Genomic DNA, 25,676 nt, shown 5'->3' on the forward strand with positions numbered 1-25,676 from the left:
GTGTGTAACTGGATTCCTCTAGTCTGGGAACAACTGGGAACAAAGATGGCTGAGTGTGGACTGGAAAACTGCTTTCCCCCACTCTCACAAAATCTGGACTGAAGCCACTCAAAATTATTTCAGAGTGAAACATGCAAGTAAACTATTCCTATTTTACAAAGCGTCTGTTCTTTCAGACAAAAACCTTTGTTGTTGTATGAAGTTTTCAGTCGAATTTTCTTACGTAACTTATTTCTGTTGCATACCATCGTAATAGTGAATTTTATAGTTTTAAAAAGCTTAAACAATAACTCGTCAATAACTTCGACTTGAAGAACTTTAAATCCGAGATTTTCTGAATACGAGTTCGTGGCGTCCCGTTGCGCTTTTAATAACCAGCGTCGCAATCATCCAGAGTTACTGAAATGAAGACGTTTGTTTATATTCGGTTACTGTAAATGACACAATGAGCTCCAGTCGCGTCCGTCCTCAAGCACCGCAGACCCAGGCGGCATCTCCCGCAACATCCCCGCCTCATGAAGGGATCGAGATGGAAAAAATGCATCATGAAGAACTTGAAGTGGGCCTCGGAGTGCCCGATGAGACCCCCTCTCCACCCGCCTCCAGCTCCAGACAGGCGTGGAGCCGGGATAACCCAGGCTTCGAACCGGAGGAGGGGATGATGGAAGCGGACTGGCCTCCGGCGAGCCCGGGTCGGAGGTCCGTGTCCACGGCGTCCAGCAGCAGCAGCAGCAGCGGCAGACCCGGGAGCTTCTCCGGCATCAGTGCGCGGATCAACAGAGGACTGTATCCAACTCCACCAGCACAAGAACACCGCAGCTGTGGGAAGAGGATACTCGAGAAAATGAGAGGTGAAACTTTAGCTTGAACTTAATTATATAGTTATGTATGTTTCACTATAATGAAAATATAATAAAACTTAGGTCACACTTTAGTTTAGGGTCTAACGTTAATTCTCACTATTATCTAACTATTCACTTCGACTTTTGCCTCAGTAAACTCTTAATTACTGCTTATAAATACCTAGAAAGGTAGTAGTTAAGTTTAGGTAAGATTAAGGAATGTAGAATATGGTCATGCAGAATAAGGCATTAATATTTTGTTTTTTAACAGCAAATATCCTAGTAATATGCATGCTAATAAACAACTAGTCAATAGTGAGAATTGAACCCTAAACTAAAGTGTTACCAAATCTTCTAATAGCCTTACTAGGCTGGGTCATACTTTTTTATAAAGTTCATAAATGGACTAAAATAATGTCTCTTGAGTAAAATGACAAGGTGCCTGTAAGGACCGGGGTTTGTCAATGTGCAGTATTTGTAATTTGCTAACTTTATATATAATTTTTTTAAATAAATGAATCCCTTTTATTAAGCAAGGGTGGATTGAATTGATAAAAAGTGACAGTAAATACATTTATAATGTAATTTTTTTTTTATTTTTTTTTTATTTAATTCCTAAAAATGTTGTTCCTTTCAACTTTCTATTCAGGGTATCATGGTTGGCAAGTATCACAACTGTTTTCAACATTGATAATAATAAGAAATGTTTCTTGAGCATCAAATCAGAATGATTTCTGAAGGATCATGTGACTGAAGACTGGAGTAATAATGCTGAAATAATAATTATATTTAATAAAAAATAATAATTGTAATAATATTTCACAGTATTATTGATGGAATAAAAGCAGACTTGGTGAGCAGAAGAGAATGAAAAAAAGAACAAATAAAAAAGAAAAGACAAGAAAAAACATTCAAATTCAAAGTAGTACATAATATAGCCTACTACATTTTCAAAAAGTACCTCATTATAAGTCAAGGGTAAAAATCATTAAAAAAAGAAAGAAATAGCTAAAACAAATAATTGAAAATAATTAAGAAAGAAAATAAGTGAGAATTCACTAATTAACTTGGTAAAGGTTTTTGTGCATTGATGGAAAATTGATATTTCTTCATTTCATTCTCTATTTCAGTGCTGTGGGACACTCGTCTTTTGGGCGAGAGCAACAGTAACAGAGAGATGTATCTGAAAACCGTCCTACGAGAAATGATCACCTACATCCTCTTTCTGGTCACCCTCTGCATATGTAGGTTAAATTCTGGACAGTTTCATGCTTAAATATGTCAATACACACCTTGTTACATTAATGCTTTATAATGTTTATAATGCTTTTACATTGCCTTTTCTTACATGCTAGAGTAACAGGCCTTGGAAATATTTCTCAGATGAAGAGTCAGTTTAATCGAGCATAAAACTTAATGATACTTAAAAAGTATAAAGATTTATTTTCTTTTGAACGGAAACAAAATGAATTGCCATTTAACATAGAGAATCAGATGTCATAATGGAAAAATATTTCTAAAATTGTCTTTTAATTGCAGTCTTTCTTTCTGGAATAACAGGCACTTTAATTCCTCAAAATGACCACAGCAGCAATTCCCTTTTTGACTATGTATAGTCAGCTCAAATGCATTTACATTTTACGTGTATCACAGTGTCCCTTTAGGGGCTCCATCGTTTTAAAGATTATGTTTAAAGGTGAAGTATGTAAGATTTTCAGTCAATATAAATTCTCTTAACCCAGTGTATTGTTTATTGACTACTATGAGTATGCCTTTCATGGGTTTATCTCCCCCAAAAGCCAATCTCTTTCCAGATCCATCAATCTCTTTCCAGATCCATCAGTCTCCTTCCAGATCCATCAATCTCTTTCCAGATCTGTCAATCTCTTTCCAGATCTGTCAATCTCTTTCCAGATCCATCATTCTCTTTCCAGATCTGTCAATCTCTTTCCAGATCCATCATTCTCTTTCCAGATCCATCAATCTCTTTCCAGATCCATCAATCTCTTTCCAGATCTGTCAATCTCTTTCCAGATCCATCAATCTCTTTCCAGATCTGTCAATCTCTTTCCAGATCCATCAATCTCTTTCCAGATCCATCAATCTCTTTCCAGATCCATCAATCTCTTTCCAGATCCATCAATCTCTTTCCAGATCCATCAATCTCTTTCCAGATCCATCAATCTCTTTCCAGATCCGTCAATCTCTTTCCAGATCCGTCAATCTCTTTCCAGATCTGTCAATCTCCTTCCAGATCCATCAATCTCTTTCCAGATCTGTCAATCTCTTTCCAGATCCATCAATCTCTTTCCAGCTCAACTTGCTGTAGCAGGAGGAGGACATAGAAAAAGAAATTCACCTTCAAATAAACACACTGTCGATATGTCTTTATATTTGTTTTAGTAACCTACGGAATGGTGAGCACCAACATGTACTACTACACCAAAGTCATGTCCCAACTTTTCGTGGATACACCGCTGACAAGTGGAGAACCAATGACCTTCAAGACACTTTCTACCATGGAAGACTTCTGGAAAGTAATTATTCCTCTGACTTTAATGCTCTTTTATAGAAACGAAAATGCAGATTAGTTCCAACTGCATCACAGACCTTAATGAAAACATTATCTGTAGTTCACAGAAGGCCCTTTTCTTAATGGCATGTACTGGGAGGTCTGGTACAACAACAAGAGCCTCCCAGAAAACCAGAGTCTGATCTACTACGAGAACCTCCTGTTGGGCGTCCCACGTCTCCGGCAACTCAAAGTGCGCAATGAGTCCTGTTCTGTCCACGAAGACCTGCGGGATGAGGTTTACGACTGCTACAATGTCTATTCTCCTGCCAATGAGGACAAGGCACCATTCGGACCGAAGAATGGCACAGCGTATGTAAAAATACTCGGATAGCTTATTTTGAATATTTTTTTGATCTTTGGTCTTGAACAGATTTTCAAGATTGTTTATCTGTCAGGTGGAAGTACTCAGAGGAGAGCAGTCTGGGTGAGAGCAGCTACTGGGGTCAGGTGTCGACTTATGACGGTGGAGGTTACTACCAGGACCTTTCACGCACTCGAGAGAAGTCGGCCAATCAGCTGCAAGAGTTAAAAAACAACCTCTGGTTGGACCGTGGCACTAGAGCTGTGTTCCTGGACTTCTCCGTCTACAATGGCAACGTTAACCTGTTTTGTATTGTCAGGTAATGGACTGAAGTGCATGGGATTTAACGCTCATTTAGTTTTATTCTAATTTTTCCAATTTATTTTTCCCAAACCAGTAACATACTGTACATACTCTATTTAAACTATTACGTTTTTTGTTAACTTGTACTTTAAAAAAAAAAAAAAATTTTTTTTTTTTGAAAATCATCTATTGACTAATTTGCATACCAACTTGTGATTGGTCTTCTTGCATGCATCTACTTAACTTAAATATACAATTTAAATGACTATTTATTTAAATAAAAAACTAAATTTAAATAGTTATTTTTTATAATAAAATATTACATAGGCCTAAATATTAATAAAATATAGCAAATACATTTTATTTTATAAAATAACATTATTTATCTAAATGAAAAACTCAATTTAAATAGTAATTTTATGCAATAAATATTGCATATATATTAATAAAATATGGCAAATATATTTTATTTAATAAAATATAACATAGCTTTAGCATTCTTGCTCTACATTTAACATGTAGACTCCATTTAAACTATAAAAAAAAAAAAATTAAGATAAAAGTTTAGCATTCGGAATGGGGTAATTTGCATACTTAACTGTGATTGGTCTTCTGTCTTGCATTTTTTTAAACATATATAATTTAAATGACTTGAAGAATTTGTTCATAAGACTTATTAATTGGTTCCCTTATTTTTGGTAAATTGTGGCCTCAAACTACTTTATTCAGTTAAATCCTGGCCATGATTTAACTAAAATGAGGGAACAAATTAATAAACCGTGGTAATGAACTCAATATACATACCACCTTGCCTCAAAGATCTGTCACCTGCTGCTTTACTGTAGGTTGCTAGCAGAGTTTCCAGCCACAGGGGGCGCCGTGACCTCCTGGCAGTTCCAGACGGTGCGTCTAATCCGCTATGTGTCCAGCTGGGACTACTTTGTGGGCATGTGTGAAGTGGCCTTCTGCCTCTTTGTGCTGTATTACCTGGTGGAAGAAGTTCTAGAGATCCGCCTGCATCGTTTGCGTTACTTCAAGAGCCTGTGGAACTGCTTGGATGTTCTCATTGTTACAGTAGGCCACATATTTTAGTTGCTGAATATGTATATCTTACTCTAGCAAGTGTATTTTGTGCTTTTGGGTATGACATTTTTGTTTATCTTCTTCATCACCATCATAGCTCAGTGTTCCAGCCATCATTATGAACATCTGTAGAACATCAGCGGTCAGTCACAGACTTCACTTCCTGCTGGAGAACCACAGCACATACCCCAACTTTGAGCCGCTCGCTCGCCTTCAGGTTCACTTCAACAACCTGGCTGCCGTCATTGTCTTCCTCTCATGGGTGAAGGTGAGGTGTCACCTCAACATTTGTTGTGCCGAAACGATTTTTTAGTGTTATTGTTTCCTCAAAATACAACCATCTTGATTCTCCCACAGCTTTTTAAGTTTATTAATTTCAACAAGACCATGAATCAGCTGTCTACCACCATGTCACGCTGCGCCAAGGACCTGATGGGCTTCGCTATCATGTTTTTCATCGTGTTCCTGGCCTACGCGCAGCTGGCGTATCTAGTTTTTGGAACTCAAGTCAACGACTTCAGCACCTTTCAGGCCTGCATGTGAGTTTTGGATGCATCTAAATAACCTATACTCAGTATATATTATTATATAAACAATAAAATGCAATAATTCACAAAAACATGTCAGCTATTTAGAAAAATGTCATACACGTTTAGCTAAAGTTGGCATGAAATGAAAATTCACACTATTTTCTAAATGCATGTTATAGATCTTATTGTGTGTATATATATATATAACTTAAAAACTAATATTAATTTAATAATAAATGTATTTATTTAGTTTTACTTTAAAAAAAATAAATAGATTGTGATACATTATGAATATTGTTACTGTTGGTGGTTTCTCACAGTTTCACGCAGTTCCGGATCATTCTGGGTGATTTTGACTTCTCGGAAATCGAGGAGGCCGACAGCGTGTTGGGACCCATTTACTTCACCACCTTCGTGTTCTTCATCTTCATGATTTTGCTGGTAAACACAGCAAGAGGAACTCGACATAAATTACATGAAATATACCTTGAATTAAAATAGGATTCAAATCATTTAAATAAGTCTCGTCTTGATGTCCTTTGCCGGTCCAATTCCCCTCTCTCCTCTCCCATGATTGAAGGTTTAAAGCGATAGTTCACCCAAAAATGAAAATTTTGTCATCACTTTTGTCAACACAAAACAAGATATTTTAAAGAATGAGGTGAATCAAACAGTTGATGATACCCATTGACTTCCATAGTAGGAAAAATACAGTGTGGTTACCAACATTCTTTAAAGCTACACTGTAATTTTTTAAGTTGATTCTTAGCAAAAAACACTTTGTTCTTTCAAAAGTATATATGCTCATTAATGTGTAATTACTTCTACCAACTAATCAAGTATTCTCGTAAGCGTAGAATCTGCCATTTTACGAGCGAGTCGCTCGAATGGCGGCAGCCATGTTGCGCCTCCATCTTGAAAATACATTAGCCAAAGAGGGACATACCTGAAAATTCAAGCTTCGCCTTTCGTGTTTTTACACACAGTGGCACCGTGACGAATGCGAGGGGGAGATTACTAGCGACTGCCGGCAGATTTGAAATAATACGGCCACCGTAGGAGTTAAAATGCCCTCGGAATGGGAGGGGCTAGAAAGTAATATTCAGCTGGTAGTCATAAACAATTTCACCGCTAGATGGGAGAAAATCCTACACAGTGTAGCTTTAAAATATCTTCTTTTGTGTTCAACAGAACAAAGAAACTCATACAGGTTTGGAACAACATGAGAGTGAGTAAATGATGACAGAATTTTTATTTTTGGGTGAACTATCCCTTTAAGGCCCCAATATACTCAGTGAAGTTCTTTTTCTTTCTTCGTTGCTCTTTGCATCGAACCCTCGAGAATAACTCCAAATAAACTTTGTTTCGGCCTGATTTTGTTGGAAATGACATAACACCAGTTCGTTCTTCAATTTCGCTTGAACTATATCGAGGCCTTTACATTTGATAAGCTTTTGCTTTCCCTGGAAATCAAACCCATGACCTTGACGTTGCAAGTGCCATGCGCTACTGTTTGAGCTAAAAGAAATAGCTTGAAAATAAAATAAATCAAATATATAAAAGGAATGCTCATGTATGACTGGTGCATTTTGCTTTGTTCAGAATATGTTCTTGGCCATCATCAATGACACGTACTCGGAGGTGAAAGCTGACATGGCCCAGCAGAGGTCAGAGATGGAGATCACAGACCTTATCAAGAAGGGCTATAACAGGGCAATGGTAAAACTCAAGCTGAAGAAGACTTCCATCAATGACATCCCAGACAGCTTACACCAGGCTACTGGCAAACTCAGCTTCGATGAGCTCCGGCAAGACCTCAGAGGGTGAGAAACATTCATCTACACTAAATTATACAAATGCAAGATGGACGCAACGATCAATGCGAATTGTTTTATGTGTGTTTGTACACAGAAAGGGCCATTCAGATGCTGAGATTGAAGCCATTTTTGCCAAGTACGACCTTGACGGAGATCAGGAACTGACTGAACACGAGCACCAGCAGATGAGAGATGACCTGGAGAAAGAGAGAGTGAGTGAAAAACAAATGCTGAAGGAAGTTGCACAATTAAATTTGTTTTTGTAACATCACTTCATTTAAGGGTGTGTTCACACTTGACATGTTTGGTTCGATTAAAACGAACCCTGGTGCAATTGCTCTGTTAGTGCGGTTCATTTGAATAAGTGTGAACACTGCCATCTGAACCCTGGCGCATCAAACAAGCAGAGCGAGACGCTGAAAAGATGAGTCTCAATCCGCTTCCAAACCAACTCTGGTGCGGTTCAAATGAAATATGAACGCAACACGGACCAAAGACATGTAAACGAACCAAAACCGGGACATGATGTCACAAGATGCGACTCTAAACAGGACAGAATGCTCAAGCACACCTGTTTTTTCTCGTCATAGTCGCGATGTGTTGCCCATCACAGTTCGGTCTCCTCGCAGTAGATCTGTGTTTGTGTGTGTGACGGAGGGATTCTCCGCTGTTTTGACTCTCATTTTATTTGCTCTTCACTAGTTCTCAGCTGGTCAAAATAGCTACGCACATACAACGAGTGCATTTATCCCAGCACGCAGCATTGTTTTGGATGTTCGGTAAGTTCTGTCACGAAATATACATAATAAAAGCCGACCAATCAGGTTGTGAATGCATCCCTATGCCTTTAGGTTTGTTTCAATTTTTATTTATTTTTTGGGCCAAACGAACTGAACTACAAGTCTGAACACACCCTAAATGGACTAAAGAAAACAATTTATATTTATGCATTTGGTAGTCGCTTACATTGCATTCATCTCATTGGTTCATGCATTCCCTGGGAATCAAACCCATGACCTTGGCGTTTGAGCAACAGAAATGCTCAAAAAAATTCAAGAGCACTATTAAAACATTTTACATAAAGAACCAAATCATTAAGGTTGTGTTCACACTTGTAGTTTGGTTCGCTTGGTCTGGACCAAAGAGAAAAAAATCAGGGTCCGTTTAGCGTTCACATTGGCATTTCAACACTGAATCTAAAGATACCGAACCCAAAGGCATAGGGATATGTCCACAACCTGATTGGTCGCCTTTTATTACGTATATTTCATGATGGAACTTACCGAACATCCAAAACAGAACATGTTCTGGGATAGATGCGCTCGCTGTATGTGCGTAGATACATATGATGGTATTTTGACCAGCTGAGAACTTCTGAAGAGCTTATAAAATGTGTAAAGAAGTCAAAACAGCGGCGGGAATCCCTCCGTCACACACACAAACGAAGATCTGCTGAGAGGAGACGCGGTTCTGACACCCGTACCGAACTGTGATGAGCAACATAGCAACTATGACAAGAAAAAACAGGTATTCTTGAGCATTCTGTCCCTTTTAAAGTCGCATCTTTTTACATCATGTCCCGGTTTTGGTTCGTTTACATGTCTTTGGTCCGTGTTGCGTTCATATTTCAGTTAAACCGCACCAGAGTTGGTTTGGAAGCGGACGGAGACTCATCTTTTCAGCGTTTTCGGTCCGCTTGTTTGATGCGCCAGGGTTCAGATGGTAGCATTCACACTTCAATGATTCAAATGAAACGCATTAACAGAACAATCGCATCTGAGTTCGTTTTAATCCAACCAAAAATGCCAAGCGTGAACACACTAAACGACACTGGAGCAGATGTTTAGTATCTGTTGAACACTCGCCAGGAGGACTTGGATCTGGAGCACAGTTCGCTGCCCAGGCCAGTGAGTGGGCGGAGCTTCTCTCGTAGCCATGACGACTCCGAGGAAGACGATGATGAGGACAGTGGACACAGCTCTCGTCGCCGTGGCAGCAGCTCAGGAGGCGTGTCATACGAGGAGTTCCAAGTGTAAACATCACCCGTCACTGGTATTACGCTTTCACAATATCCAATGTTTGACCTCTAACTGAAAAGTATTTTGTGCTTGATGTGGCCCATCAGGCTTGTGCGTCGAGTGGACCGCATGGAGCACTCGATCGGCAGCATTGTGTCAAAGATTGACGCCGTTATCGTGAAGTTAGAGGCCATGGAGAGAGCCAAGATGAAGAGGAGAGATGTGCTTGGACGGATTCTGGATGGAGTCATGGAGGTGATGATAAAAACGGTTTAAAACCTTTCAAAAAATTTTGCACATTAGCATTATAACATTAAAGGTGCAGTCTGTAAGAAGGACAGCTAGTGGTGGAAATAGGTACTGCAGTCCAAATTCAAAATATCGGAGATCGTTGTTCCCCCTGCCCCCGCCCCTGCCCCCAACCCTTCAGTTGACTTTTGTCAACTGGATCGGTGCAAATAATGTTAGTGTACATTCTGACACATAAACTTGTGCCCTCAGGACGAAAGAATGGGGCGAGATCCAGAGCTGCACCGAGAGCAAATGGACCGGCTGGTGAGAGACGAACTGGAGCGCTGGGAGTCTGATGACACGATGTCACAGGTGAGCCACCATCAGGGCACTCCCATCATCCCATCCGCTCAGCTCCGCCCACGCAGTTCCCGCTCACCCTCCTCGCTGTCCAATGAGGGCCCGGATGGTACGGCCAGTGCTGCCGCACACATCTGAAGGGGTTTGGTTGTAAAAAAAAACATTCCTACAGATCATGATTTTCATTGTTTCACAATTTGGTGCAGTGCACTGGGCAAAATCTACTTAAAGTATTAAAGCCACAGCTGTTAAATCAGGGATGGGCAACTTCGGTCCTGGAGGGCCACTGTCCTACAGAGTTTAGCTTCAACCCTAATCAAACACACCTGAACAAGCTAATCAAGGTCCTCAGGATTACTAGAAAATTACAGGCAGGTGATTTTTTCAGGGTTGGAGCTAAACTCTAGGACAGTGGCCCTCCAGGACCGAAGTTGCCCATCCCTGTGTTAAATAGTCCTGCACAAAGCTATTTATTTGTGTTTCTTTATATTAAAGTTAATTGGGGCTTTACAGTGCTTTATAATGCAAAAAATAAGACAAATTTGAAGTTCTAAAACACAGTTTCACTATTACTTATTGAAGAGATTTTTGTGGATGTTCTAATAAAGCAAATTCGATTTTAACGTCAGTCAGTGGCAGCTTAGCTTTAGTTTACTCATATTAACATGTATTAATATGTATTTGGAATTTGATGTGCATTTTGCTTTCCCGTATTTTCAGGCAATCCTAGCAATAATTATACTATCTACCCAAAAAGTTCTTGAACCATTTTCATAACATTAGAAACCACATCCATGAAAGTAGCAAGTATCAAATGATAAAACGTTCATAATACAATATATACACTATTCAAAAGGAATATTAGTGGATTGTGTTCAAGACAGTAGTGGGGAACTTGACACAGTCTCTAAAAACACCTAGAAGTCATTGTAGAAATGGCTCAGAAAAACATAAGTATATTGTAAATCACTTTTTTTTTTTTTACTGTATCCTGCTATGATTGAATGCGCTGCTTACAAATAAATGCAGTATATACTTAGTTATTCATTAAGCTTTCACTAATCTACAGTATTAAGTCCAGTTTCAACAGTAATGAAGAAGCCAGTTGGAAAGCTTACAATGATGAATGTAATGAAGGAAATAATGTTCAGCAAGGACCAATGTCATTCTATATATAATCAGAAGAAATGTGTGAAAATAGCTATTCATAAACACAAAAATGTGTGAAAAGTAAACATTCACATTTTTCAAAAAATGAAGGTGGTCACACATGGCTTTATACAGTATATATCAACTTTGGTGCAATTTCACTCAAGTTTATGGTTTGCTTTGCATATTTTATAGTTCTTGTCTTGATTTAATACAAGTGTGGCATGTTCGGTTAATCATTTATACATTTATTTTTAATAATTATGAAACTTAAATCATTTTGATACTTTTTGTAATTTGAAACAAACTTCGATTTTGGAGTGCATCTGATTTCATGGGAAACCCATGCGTATTTGTCTTAAGATAGGATTTACAAAGCTTTTCCTAAAGGTAAAGTATATAGTTTCTGCACAACTAGCAGTTTTCAAACACGTTGTATGAATATACAGCCAAATTTATGTTGGGGCCTAGTTGGGCTGCTCAAACTATTCACCGTTTGGTGCCGCTAGAGAAGCAGAAATTACACACTTCTCCTTTAAGCCTAATAAAAACATCAAAGATCTTAAAGAGGCAGTCCGTAACTTTTGGCGCTCTAGTGGTTAATAAACAGAACTGCATGCGTCTTGTGGATGAACAGATCAGAATATAAACACTTATTATAAATGTACTGTAGTGATTCTAGATTAGACAAAAACACAGTTTGGAAAATGGATTCATGATGTACTCGCTCATTATTATAAATTTTGAACACAAAAAAAAAAAGTTACGGACTGCAGCTTTAATGAATTATTATTATTTTTTTTGTACATTTTTCAGTTTGCGCAATAACCTCTGTAATTATGGTACTCTCAGATTTTTACATATACATTATTTACAGTTCAATACAACAAGTCATTTGAAATAAAAACCATTGAAACTCATCATGTGCTCATTATTTGTTCACAAAGCATGTGTAGCTTGATCCCAGTCATAATGCCCTCGACTGTAAGACCTGTACAATAAAAGGATATTGTGTAGTTATCAATGAAAGAGTTTGCTAGCTTTCGTCTGTGGTTTTAGCGCTTCAGTAATCTCACTGATGTCTGCTTGCGGTGGATTACAACTCATTAAAACCAATTATTATGAAGGAGCGAGCCGTACCAGGCCTGCGCACAACCCTAGTCCTGTTTGTAACATAGGGGTTCAAATTATTCATTATTCAAATAGATGTGGGGGGGATATGACAAAATATTTAAGTTTAAGTTGATTAGCGCGAATCATTAAACTTAGTATAGGTTTATAAAAGATTCTCATTAAGATCTCTAGCTAATTTTACTATAATAATAATAATGTTTCGATTTATTACAGCCCATTTTACTTCTCCAAAGGCTCGTTCACACCAACTGTAACGATATGGTTTTAAAAATCATTCTAAATATAAAAGAATAGCAGAGTTCACACAACTATAATAATAATGGCACAGAGAAACGATATCGTTGGAAATGGAATCATGTTTTTTTCCAGCTGATGAACTATAAAAACACTGACAGCCAATCAGAATCCATCCTGCTTTTAAGAGCTTTAGCATTTAAAGTGGCAGGCTACAAATCTGAAGTGCATGCTTATCATAAACTGAACAATATCATGCATTGGTGTGGACGCTAATATAGTTATCGTTTTTGGTGTGATATGTTTGATACAAAAGAAAGAAAGAAGGGGACACGTTGATCAGACTGGAAAATATATCCATTACAATTGTTCATAGTAAAACCAGTAATGTGTATATGGGAGAGTAAATAGGGCCAGTTTTGATCTCATGTTGACTATCAAACCCTGATGACCTTTACAATCTTGAACTTGGGATGAAATCAGCATTGAAAAGGATCACATCTACGTACATCCTTACTGTAAAGAAGGATGAAATGATATTATACGATAAAGCTGACGTAAAACACAAATCAGAACATTTATGAGAACTTATGAATGAATCTGAGCTTGATGTAAGCGATGATGAGAAAGATCAAAGTCATGACTGTAAGTGCGACGTGGTTCTGCCATAAACCCCAGGATGAGTAATCGATTCCCTGGAACGTCAGGTGCTGTTCTCCTGTGCAGCTGTAAAATATAATGCACAGAATATGTAGTTTAACATTACAAAATACACATATACACTACCATTCAAAAGGTACCATTAATTAAATGTTTTTGAAAAAAGTCTCTTATATTTACCAAGGCTACAATTATTTGACCAGTGAAAACAGTAATATTGTGAAATATTATTACAATTTTAAATAACTGTTTTCTATTGTAATATATATATTAAAATGTAATTTATTTCTGATGTAAAGCTGAATTTTCAGTGTCACATGATCCTTCAGAAATCTAATATGCTGATTTGATGGTCAAGAAACATTGCTGATTATTATCAATGTTGAAAACAGTTGCTGCTTACTATTTTTGTGGAAACCATGATATATTTTTTAATGAATAGAAAGTAGAAAAATAAATTAAAAAAATTAACATTATAAATGTCTAATTCAGGAACCTACTTGCATTTACTTGTGGTTTAGCATTTAACAATATTGTTTTATATAAGATAAACTGGCACAATATATACAATTCTACACCTGTAGAGACTAATTACCACACATATCAAAATATATATAACACATATTTTGTACATACATGATGCTGTCTGTTGCAGGGCCGCTCATCACAGCAGAGACATTTCCACAAAAATTCAGCCCCAAAAACTCATTTATCTCCAATGCCTGTTCAAATGATTAGACCAACCATCATAAAAATATCAGCACCTCAACAGCAAGTCTTTCGGTCGCTCAGATGTAGAGAGTGAAAGTTCATACCTCAAGCCCATAGCGAGGGATGCTGAGATACTTCAACCAGGACAGCCAGCCCATGATGCTCTTCAGGTTAACCAGCAGGCCAGAGAAGATCTGGACACACATTCAGTTACAGAAAAAAGAACAGGCCTTCTCTGCAGTTAACACGCTTGTTCTGCAATATGTACTTGCCATCATGAAGATGAAGCTGATGGTCATGAAGATGTTGGCCACCGCCACCACTGATTGGTCGGCTGAGATGGCCATGGCCATGGCCGCCGCCGTACAAGCCACCAGAATCACTGTCAGCATGAAGATGAAGAACGCTGGCGCTGTGGGTTTTAGCCCTGCAAAACAAAGACATTTTCAACATGTTAAAACAATTTTATGCTATATGATTTTCCCTAATTCGTAGGCTAAATGTAGATACAGTGGGTTATACGTTTACAGAAAATCGTGTGCTGCCTCTTTAGGGTTTAATGGTGTACAATGTTTACCGATCATGAAGTAAATAACGCAGGTGAAGAGTATGGTAGGGATCGTTCGCTGAGTGATGATGTCAGACAGGATCTTGGACAGGAAGTAGACGGACACTCTGTAATATCCACTTGTGTATTCATGACTGCAAAAAGAGAAACACGACATGCTACTTTACAGAGCGGAGGAGTCACAGAAGACGCACCTGAGCCTGCATATACACCACATAAAGCTGCCTTTACACGGAATGAGCACAGAGGTTCAGTGCAGAAATAATGTTCATTATAAAAAATACAATTAGAAAATACATACTTAATTATCATTTTTAATTATACTTTTTTAAATATATATTTTTCATTTATTTAATTATATTTTAATTATCATAAAATACATAAATTACAATTATAATATAAATTATTAATAATAAATATAGAAAAATTAAATGATGAATGAAGTCTTAAAATATATACTTAAAATATTAATTTAATGATTCTTTTTTTCTAATTATATTATTTTAATTATCAAAATAAATAAATTACAATAATAATAATATAAAATAATTAATAATACATATAGAAACATGAAAACAATGTATCAAATCTTAAAAAAGAACTTACAATATAAATGTTTAATTACATTTTTTTAATTATATTATTTTAATTATCATAAAATAAAAAAAATTACAATTATAATATAAGATAATTACAAATAAATAGAAACATGATATGGTGTATGAAATCTTAAAAAATATACTCAAAATATTATTTTTTAATTACATATTTTCCATTTTTTACTTGTATTATTTTAATTCTCATAAAATAAATAAATGGCAATTATAATATAAAATAGTTAAAAATAATAATTGAGACAACGGCTGAAGTACATACATAAACAGTTTGCGTTCCGCGATGAAAAGCTCGGCTGCGGAGAGTGTGCTGAAACACTGATTCGTTGTGATGAAGAACAAAACACCAAACCTGAAAAGGAAATTGAGACATTTGCATGGAACTACAAAAAACTAAATAAAGTGAGTACATGTATTTTACAAAGTGGAAAGCTGCGTGCCTTTTCTAAAAAAAAAAATTATGATTCATTTATTTTAACTAATTACTTTTTTGACGAATTGGAGAAAATTGGCTAATCTGTGTAATTTGCATATAACTGCGTTTATATCGTTTGCTATGTGAAATTTGTTGGTTTCAATGTCACATTAAAGGTGGAAAAAGACCTGTCATTTTACATCTTAAAAACCTGCCATTTTAATAAGGCTAGACTTTTTATAGCCACTTTAAATTAGTAGATTTATTCAAAGCTTTTAATGAATTTTTCACAAAATGATCACTTCACATTTACTTATGAATTTGTGTATGCATTACTTCTAATTAATTTAATGTAAAATAATCAAGTTAGATTTACTTAAATTATTAAGTTAGATTTACTCTAGTGCTGTCGAATCGATTAATCAGTATGATTAATCACATCTAACATACAAGTTTGTAAATATATAATATATATATGTGTGTGTGTGTGTGTGTATATATATATATATACAAATATGTATTTATCAACTTTTATGTTAGATGCAATTAACTGATTTGACAGCACTTATAACTGCTGATTAATTTACTAAAAACAGTGTAGATTTTACTTAGTTTAACAGATGTTAAATGTACTTCTAAAACTACTAAAAAACTGCAAAATGTTTCAAAATGAAAAAATTAGCAAATTTACTATTGTTATTTTTTCAGAATTCAAAGTATTGTGCGCAAGTATTTGTTCTTTAGAGTATTTTCATTTTGCGGAATTGTATCAATCATCTGACTCCATTCTAAAGCATAATATCACACGTTTTACTCTAAGCTCGTGATTTGTGAACTTTGCCCACCCTGAACAAGAGTGAAAGCTTTATATACATGCACAATGCTTTCTAGAAAGGCATTAAAATAAAGGTGCTTAATAATGCCACACAGGAGAGAAGTTAAACTCGCCTGTTTTGTACGCCACTCTGGTCGTCTTTGACTCCGTAGAAGATCGCACCAATGATAGCAGCCATGAGGGTCGTCACTGCCAACTGTGAAAAATAATAACCTTCATAACTCAAGCAGTGCTCTCTAAAACCGGCACGAATGATTTCAGTATTGATGACACATGAATATGCTTTCATTACGATATTAGGTAACACTTTACAATAAGGTTCATTACTATGTATATTAACTAACATGAACTAACAATGAACAACACATTTGTTACAGTATTTATTAAAATGTGTTAATGTTACTTCATAAAAATCCAGCTGTTCATGTTAGTTCACGGTGCATTAACTAATGTTAACCTTTGATTTTGATAATATATTAGTAGATGTTGAAAGTAATATTAACTAAGATTAATAAATGAAATATTGTTCATTCTTAGTTCATGTTAACTAATGAACCTTACTGTAAAGTGTTACCAGATATAAAAATCTGTAAACAAAAGTAAAATAGGAAATAACTAGCGGCAAATCAAATTCCGCTTGATGGCTTTTGACCTGAACCACCCAAAACATCCTAGAAACCATTTAGCAACAATGCATCAACCACCTAGAATATAGCAAGCGCAAGGCAACGTGCTAATTAGCACCGCTCAAAACATCTTAGCATAATTTACTGGATAAAGGTAACAGGCAGAAAGAGTGAGTTTGACAATAATCTCTTGACAGCTTATGAGTGTCTGCAGTGTGAAAGTCGTTCCCAGGGTAAAAGGCTAAGCAAATACAGCAGAGCCTTCAGTCTTTATGTTAACTCCAGTCAGGTGATGGTCTGGTAGACACTATTCTGTTATGCTTGTCAAAAATTATTCACACTGCATTTCCAGAAATTATATCACTTCAGATCTACGAGGAGGGCGAGACCAGGGTCACAACAGTCACTAAATCCGCTTAGCTCTGACCTCGAGGGTTAAGCCGAAAGCCTCTGGGAGCAATCAGCTGTTAATAATGACTAGATCGAGGCCTCCTCTGATGGCATTTGGTGGATAATGAGCAACTAAAGTCTCCATAAATTCTATTTTGAGGAAAATCTGGATCTAAACTGTTGGGGCAACAAATCTCTGTTTAGTGTAATCTGAATGCTCAGATCTCATGAAAACATGCCCAGGTTACATAGAAGAAATGAGATTATGTTTTGCATAAAAAATAAAGCTTATTTTAGACCCATTAAAAAGATTTCGCATTATGACCTTTTTTTATAATTAAATTCTCATGCCTCCAGAGAGTTACATTTTCAATAGTAATACTTATAAGATTCACTTTACTGTAATTATATATATATATATATATATATATATATATATATATATATATATATATATATATATAAACATTTTTTTATTTATTAATTTATTTAAATTATTTAAAAAAATCTTTGGTTTGGAGGTGATACATTTAATATATTTATAAATAATAAAAGAAATATTTGATTTTGGTTTGATTTATGTAAATTATATATATATATATATATATATATATATATATATATATATATATATATATATATATATATATATATATACATATATATATATATATATACACACACACACTAATTAATACATATTTTAATATTTTTTATATTTTAATATATATTATAATTTTATAATTTTACTACATTATGTACATTTTTATTTGTAATTATTATTTTGTTTTTGTAGAATTTCTTATTTTATTTTGGGGTTTTGGGGTGATGCATTTAATATAATTATTATAAATAAAACATTTAAATAGTTTAGAAGACAGCAATAGATTAACAGAGACAGACAGACGTCAGATCTGTAAATCCACAAGATCACAGCGGTACCTGCGCTACTGAAGTCTGTGGGTTCAGCATTAGATTCCAGAAGGTTCTCCATAACACCCAGTGGAGCTGCTGGAAGAAAGAGCTGTTGTAGGTGATGGTGTGACATTTGGCTCTGATGCTGCTGTCTTTGGCCCGGGTGATGCGTTCCAGCTCGGCTTTGATGACCCGTGCGTAACTGCAGTTTCTGTACTTGTCCGCCAGCTGATCCTCAATACACTGCTGGCTACCGGCAGCCACTTCAAACTCCAAATCTGTCAATGATATTACGCATGGTGTATAATGCAAGTTCATGTAAGTGATCACAATGCACCACTAATACAAAACCAGTGGTAGTTGAGTGTAAATGGCTATTAACTTAAAAGAAAAACAAGGAAAGCCTCATATTGGCATTTTTGGGATGTTTTATATGATATATCACTCAACAAGCGAATCTGACTCCATTTAAATAGAAGTATAACCAAAGTACCTCCATTATTATGAATCTTTGTCACGTTGACTGCTGCGGAGCTCCCATTAATGACGTCCAAGAAGAAATCAGCTGGGTTATTATGAGCTTCACAAGCATATCCTAAGATATTGAAAAAACAAAACACCGTTAAGTTTCATTCAAGTAGAGATGTTAGTATTGTGCTCCTGATAGTCACATCTTAGAAGAAAGTGTCACCTCACAGTTCAGCTCTTTCAACCCTAGTTTTTTAAGCATATTTAAAAGCTTTTTAGGTTTCTGTATCGGTAAATAATGCGTACCAATGTTGGCGAAGTAGTCTAGAGCGTCTTGAGCGGGTCCGTGATAGACTTGTTTGCCGTTGGCCAGCAGGGTGAGGCTGTTGAAAAGCCGGTAGATGGTGTACCTCGGCTGATGAATGGACATGATGATGGTGCGTCCCTGACCGGCCATTCTGAAAACACACACACACGCAAACAACAGTGTTGAGACAGTAAAACATCACTAAGATCATATCTACACTACTGCTCAAAAGTTAGGGGTCAGTAAGATTTTTTATTATCAACTTCAAGAAATTGATACTCTTATTCAGCATAGACACATTAAATTAATCAAAAGTGACAGTAAAGATATTAATCATTTTACAAAAGATTTATATTTCAACTGCATGTTCTTTTGAACTTCATATGCATCAAAGAATCACTGAATAAAATGTTTCACGGTTTCCACAAAAAATGTAAAACAACATTTAAAAGAAATATTCAAATAGATAAGGTTATTTTAAATTGTATTAATATTTCACAGTATTACCGTTTCTGTATTTTTGATCAAATAAATGCAGCTTTAGCGAGCATAAGGGACTCTTTCAAAAAACATTACAAAATCTTACTGACGCCAAACTTTTGAATTAGTAGTGTATGTGATAACTTGCATATCTCAAAAATGGGCACTGAAAACACAGAAGCTCAGCCAAAGGATTCTTTTCACCGAATACTCTTTATTTTACATCCCCAGAGATGACAATGAATGGATGTTTTGAATATACAGGCCTCTTCAGCAGCAGAAGCACAGAATGAGCTGTACTAGCATCCAACCCGGTGGTGGGCTCGTCCAGAAACAGCACAGAGGGGTCTATGATCAGCTCCATCCCAATGCTGGTCCTCTTCCTCTCCCCACCTGAGATCCCTCGGATAAGCTGCGTGCCCACCTATACAGACATACGTGCACACTTATGGTCTACATCTTTGATTTGTTCATTGCAAACAGCTGAAAGTCTTTACATTAATAAACCTGATTTGCAATGGGGGTCGAATCATTTAGATTACAACTGTATATCAGTTTTAACCAAAAATGTTTATGTTGGATAATAAAAAAATGTTTCAGAACTACCTATGGGATTAGTTCATTTTTATCTAAGTAACAGCTTTCTGATAGGATTTGCATCCTTCCCTTGGGTCATTTTGATCCAGTTTTTTTTTTTTTTTTTTTTTCAAATTGAGTGTTCATCCAAAGGGTCCAAGACCCCATGACTTTTGTTGCACTTGAACCACGAATACGTTCGAGGAGTTTTGTGGTTGAAATTTAAAAAAGTAACAAATCTTTCCCCCGCGGGTCAATTTGACCCCCATAGGAATGAATGGAATGGGAGGAATGCTTCAGTACACATTTAAAAACCTAAAAATGCTCAAAATTCAAACTAAAGGCCTGTTCACACCGGGACGAATTTCGCGCGCGATATTCGCCGACGTTTAACGCCTCGTGACTAAACAAAGGGCACCAATGTGAGTGTGCACACCGACGTGAAAAACACCACGCGTAAAAGCATCATTTTTTTAAAAAACGCCTCGGGTTCGTTTTTTTGGTTTGACGCGCCGCGTCAAAAACTATCCGACCAATGAGATTGGTGCTTTTGCTCACGTATCTGGAGCTTCTGAAGTTACAGTAAAACACAACTTGGGGGCGCTCAAACACAAAACGGTCTTGCCGAGCACACATACGTAACGGCAAAGAAGATATTTGCAGCTGTATCATACAAATAAATAGTTAAAAAATCATACATTGTGATTTCTGGATTTTTTTTTTTAGATTATGTCTCTCAGTGGACATGCACCTACAATGACAATTTCAGACCCCTCCATGATTTCCAAGTGTGAGAACTTGCAAAATAGCAGGGTGTTCAAATACTTATTTTCCTCACTGTACACCAAGTAGCGTCTACACTGCCGGGGAAGATGCAAGGCAAGATGAATGTAGAGGCCTCGTTGGTGTCGGAACTTAAAGAACTTTATGACAAACGCGACAGCGACTACAAAAATCTTGACAAAAGAGAACTGTTATGGAGTGGTATTGCAGAGCATGGGCCTTGATGGTGAGTTTCATTTCACTTAATTGTCTTTTATGTACATAGGCTTGTAACTTTTTCCCACAAACGTTTTACATTAAGCGCCATCTAATGTCAGGGAATGAATTTGCATGTTCACTCGGCTCATCGTCAGCGAAAATCGCTTGGGTGTGAACACAAAAAACGCGTTGAAAAACGCTGGCGAATAACGCGCGCCGATATTCATCCCGGTGTGTACGGCCCTTAAAAATGCTAAAACTTTACCAAAAAATTATTTTATATTGTCTACATGTGTATCTGAATGCATACTGAATCGAATTGACTTTAGGACCCAGCGGAACAGCTCATTTCCCTTTAAATAGTGCTATAAGGCCATCTAGTGGCTAGAGTCATGAATTATCATGTTATATAATTTTTTTCCCACAAGAGGTCGACAGACACCCAATGTAAGATATTTTGAGCTGAATTAAAAGTTTTATTCATGAAATAGTGAGTTATTTTGAATTTAAGTTAAAAGAATGTGAGGAATGTGCTTAAATTACTATTTACTTATTATGTATTATCAAATCTAGCAATTTAACAGTAAATAAAATAAAATAAAAAAAATATCCAAAAAAATTGCATGAAAAAATATTATCAAAATGAAATAAATTAAGCTGTCTGGACAAAAAAAATAATTAAATAAATAAATAAAGTATCATTTTAGGGCTTCAGGTAATTTTGACCCGCGAGGGAAGGATTTGTTAAAGAACGCGAGTAAGTAAGTAAACTTGACATACCTAATTAAGCCTGGACAAGAAACGCTATTTCACCTTTGCATCTGCGACTTTGTTGAGGCCCAGCTCTGAGATGAGGTGGTTAACTCTCGCCTCCTTCTCCCTCGGACTGACTCGGGAAGACAAACGCAGTGCAGCCGAGAAACGGAGGTTCTCTCTCACCGTTAGAGTGCCCATCACAATGTCATCCTTAACATATACACACATAATGTATTGCTAGGAAACTCTATGCTGAATCCCAATATCCCATTCCTACACCTTATAAGCATTTAAGCATAAAAAGGCTTTTAAGAGACTCATTTTAGTCTAATATATAGAGCTCATATCATGCATGCATTGTACCTGGACAACATAACCAGAAAGACATTTGAAATTAGGAGGCTGTAGGGCTCCATTGATGAGCACTTCTCCAGAAAGACCTGCGGGATCCTTCCTGGCTGCAAGTACATCCAAAAACCTGAGAGATAGAGAGAAAAAGGATGTTAACGTTGCATTAACATTGATCTGATTCCGTATTCCTGGAGGAAACTGTCAGGAAAGATACTCCAAAAGCTTGTTAAACCAAAAATAATCTCCCCTTCAATCCGGAATCCATTTGGCACTGATATCTTATTAAGATGTGAATTCATCAAATATGTACTCACGAAGATTTGCCACTTCCCGTAGGACCCAAAATAGCATTTAAACCAGGTCTCATGATCCCACTGAAAAGGGAGATAAAAATGAGATTATGTTCATGTCACTTGCTATTGAATTCATCAGGCCCGGTGGAAAAACTTATTGCACAGATGTTGTTGTGCTAGTCTAAAAGAAGTAGAGCGCCATCATGGCTAAATGCTGCTCATCTAAGCAATAAATCTAATTGTCATTAAATTCCTGACATTTAAGAGATCTTAAATGGTTATAAAACTATAACACAGTTAAAACTAGTCATCTAGGTGATGCCGAGACCCGCAGTTAAACCGGGGTTTTCATTTGGTCAAGATCACACTTGACTGCATTTAACCCTGGTGGGTTTGCAAGCCAAGAGATCAAGAGATTAGACTCACAAACCCATTCATAATATCATATAATTGACACTAACTCTATAGAGAGAATGTCCAAAGGAAATATGCACTTGGTTCTGGGAAATGTCAAGCTCATTTAATGCTTTAAGGAAAAGCATTCTGGTTTTCTGCTATCCATTGTTCTGGTGAACACACATGTAATGCAGCACATGTAAAGGTGAAAAGGTTTTGTAAAGCCTCATGCCATTGGATAATCTACTGAAGTTCTTATGAAGCCAGAGAGAAAACCGTTTAAAGTTCCTGCGATGTCGTAAGAGAACGATTGTTAAGATCCATATGATGCCACTCAATTTTTTTTGTTTTTTTTTTCAAACATTTTGATGCTAAGGCCCCCAAATATGATGATCACCTTGTGAATCAAATATATATGCATTTATTTATATTTATGCATTAATTTATATACAAGCTATTAATTAAATACAACCTTCTTGAATGCCTGTACATGGCAAGGAAAGATTTTATTTATTACGGCTATAAACTAGTCATAAAAAAGTCACAATGCATTTCTAACCAGTGTTTCAAAAGCAGAACAATGGAAATAATACAACTACTACTAATACCTTAAGTTATCTTTTTTTTCAAATGCCCTAGCACTCCAGTTTGAAAACTCGGTAACACTTGGCACTTACACTGCAGCACTTACACTACAGTGTTCAACACCTGTTATAGATGATGTGTAAACGCATGAATAAATCATTTACAACACTTTCTGCATCCCCTAATCTAAAGTGTTGTTCACTTGTAAATGTGTTACACATCATTCGTAGATAAGATTTGTTGATCTTATGCCTTATTGATTCTTGAAGTGATAATCTACAAATGATGTGTAACACATTTACAAGTGATGAATACTTTACACTTTAGACTAGGGGATGCAGAAAGTGTTGTAAATGATTTATTCATGCATTTGCACATCATTGTGTTGATCCCTGTTACAAATGATCTGTACGTGTATACAAGGCATTTCCAACACTTTCTGCACCCTCTAATTGCTACATACATACAAAAAAATAAAAATTTATTAAACATTTATGAAACGCATATTCATGTTTTGTAAATGACTTACAGCTGAATCTACAAAACATACATACAATAATTAACATATCACTTATTAATCATTTATGAACGCATAGTCATGTTACATAAATAATTAGTTAATCATGTACTAATCACTTGTAAATGACTTGTAACGGAATTTACAAAACATACATAAAATGTTAGTATATCACTTGCTAATCATTTATGAATGTTTTGTAAATGATTAGTTCATCATTAACTAACCACTTATAAATTACTTGCAACTGAACATTTTAAAATTCCTGTATTATGATAGAAGTTGTTTGAGTTCTTTTGCCATAGAATCTTTTTAAATTCCTGTGATGCAATAACCACAATAAATGCAATAAAAGCTTAACCTGAAAAAGATGTTGCCAAAACTCAATGGAGGACGATATTTTAACAGATTAAGGGACTAAATGAGCCCTGATCTGAATTATTATGACCTCTCTCTCTCTGTGCATGAGATCGACTCACTTGAGGTCTACCAGAATCTCTTTCTGGACTGTTGTCCTCTTGCAGATGGGTCCGCTCTTCTGATCTACTCTATAACAGATGCTATGGAAGCTGACAGTGGCTCCATGTTGCTTTTTCACGGGCCCCATGGCAATGATCTTTGACAAAGACATCCCATTTCTGCCCGTCTCTTCAGTGATTTGATCATGCTCAAAGACAACATTGTCAGTCATCTTCTGCCAGGTTTTCTCCCTAAAAAGACAAACACAATATGAATAAGAGAAGAAGTGTACTAATCTTGCATCAGGACTATAAAAAATTATCCCTCAGAAATTCGTAACAGAACTTAGTGAGTTTAAGAGTTACTGTTATGCTATTTTCAGAATAATAATGCTTAAATGTTCAATACGTTTTTTGTAGCCTAGACTTTAAGGCATGTCTATAGAGAAACTTTCAGAAATAAACTGTGAGACAATCAGTCCCGGTCTCTCCATATGTAGCTGTAATTTTTTATATTCCAATGTATCATGTATGAAATTGAAATGGCTATATCATTTATATGAATATGCGATTTCATATAATATCTTGCCTTTTTATTTAATTAGCCTTTTTTTTTTTTAAAACATACATATTTGATTAATACAACATGGCTGTAACACTTTATCAGCATAACTTTTCACTTGTCAGTTACAGATTTTAAGCACAAACAGGTTACAGTAGCATAAACATCCGCAACCTTCAATCTACAGTATTAATATAACATCAGTGAAACATTAGAGAAAGATGCTTACCCTCCTCTCGCTGCTGCAGTGACCGCTGGATGTCTGGAAGGGTTTAAGCTGTTTAAGGATCCGATGGGAAAAATCCAAATCTGACTTGAGGCGGTGAAGCAGAGATCTTATATAGATGGAGCAGAGGGTGGGATTCAGTCACGGGCATCATCAGCGCTTAAACCTGAACATTTTCCTGTATTACATTTACTGGGACACAATAATATAACATGTTAAATTATTCACATTGCAGCAGGACATTTGTTCAAACTTAAGTTTACAGGCCTACTAAAACTATGCTTTTAGTAGTAAGTTCAATTAGAAAAAAAGCAGCAGCAAGAATCAATCATTGTGGTGCCTAATACCATGAGAAATGTGACGCACAACAACACTACTTTTAATGGATCCAATTAGATTTGACAGCAGA

General features: G+C 36.2%; 2 protein-coding genes across 4 annotated transcripts; one reads left to right on the forward strand and one right to left on the reverse strand.

Moving 5' to 3' along the window:
- pkd2 (polycystic kidney disease 2) lies at positions 1-12,129 on the forward strand. Of its 3 annotated transcripts, XR_014603924.1 has the most exons (15): positions 1-851; positions 1,973-2,086; positions 3,246-3,379; positions 3,476-3,726; positions 3,813-4,037; positions 4,867-5,095; positions 5,202-5,372; positions 5,462-5,643; positions 5,955-6,075; positions 7,237-7,457; positions 7,546-7,663; positions 9,320-9,483; positions 9,577-9,724; positions 9,971-10,298; positions 10,492-12,129. XR_014603924.1 is itself a non-coding variant. In XM_084096328.1 (14 exons), exons 1-14 carry the CDS (start codon positions 446-448, stop codon positions 10,196-10,198), a joined length of 2,712 nt encoding a protein of 903 aa, XP_083952454.1. In that variant the 5' UTR covers positions 3-445; the 3' UTR covers positions 10,199-12,129. The 3 variants fall into 3 exon arrangements, 2 of the variants coding, with proteins under 2 accessions (XP_083952454.1, XP_083952455.1); XM_084096328.1 differs by having other exon boundaries at positions 3-851; positions 9,971-12,129; XM_084096329.1 differs by having other exon boundaries at positions 10-851; positions 9,323-9,483; positions 9,971-12,129.
- abcg2d (ATP binding cassette subfamily G member 2 (JR blood group)) lies at positions 11,171-25,624 on the reverse strand. Its single transcript, XM_084096353.1, has 16 exons — positions 25,271-25,624; positions 24,501-24,731; positions 22,545-22,604; positions 22,243-22,357; positions 21,937-22,089; positions 19,833-19,990; positions 19,086-19,237; positions 18,805-18,906; positions 18,339-18,589; positions 16,494-16,576; positions 15,393-15,482; positions 14,526-14,650; positions 14,221-14,375; positions 14,053-14,142; positions 13,874-13,959; positions 11,171-13,303 (listed from the first exon to the last, which is right to left on the reverse strand). Exons 2-16 carry the CDS (start codon positions 24,710-24,712, stop codon positions 13,156-13,158), a joined length of 1,980 nt encoding a protein of 659 aa, XP_083952479.1. The 5' UTR covers positions 24,713-24,731; positions 25,271-25,624; the 3' UTR covers positions 11,171-13,155.
- Between the last annotated feature and the right edge of the window lie 52 nt (positions 25,625-25,676).

The sequence above is a fragment of the Abramis brama genome (assembly GCF_963993115.1).
Source record: "Abramis brama genome assembly, chromosome: 2".
In the NCBI taxonomy this organism is placed as follows: domain Eukaryota; kingdom Metazoa; phylum Chordata; class Actinopteri; order Cypriniformes; family Leuciscidae; genus Abramis; species Abramis brama.

Bases quoted from the DNA above. Each gene is read 5' to 3' on its own strand.
- pkd2 (XM_084096328.1), top strand. From the start codon at position 446: ATGAGCTCCAGTCGCGTCCGTCCTCAAGCACCGCAGACCCAGGCGGCA. The intron at 5,644-5,954 runs GTGAGTTTTGGA...GGTTTCTCACAG, and splicing joins AGCACCTTTCAGGCCTGCAT to TTTCACGCAGTTCCGGATCA. The intron at 9,725-9,970 runs GTGATGATAAAA...TTGTGCCCTCAG, and splicing joins TTCTGGATGGAGTCATGGAG to GACGAAAGAATGGGGCGAGA.
- abcg2d (XM_084096353.1), bottom strand. From the start codon at position 24,712: ATGACTGACAATGTTGTCTTTGAGCATGATCAAATCACTGAAGAGACG. The intron at 22,605-24,500 runs GTGAGTCGATCT...CTCCCTTTTCAG, and splicing joins GAGATTCTGGTAGACCTCAA to TGGGATCATGAGACCTGGTT. The intron at 19,991-21,936 runs GTGAAATAGCGT...ATGTCTGTATAG, and splicing joins ACAAAGTCGCAGATGCAAAG to GTGGGCACGCAGCTTATCCG.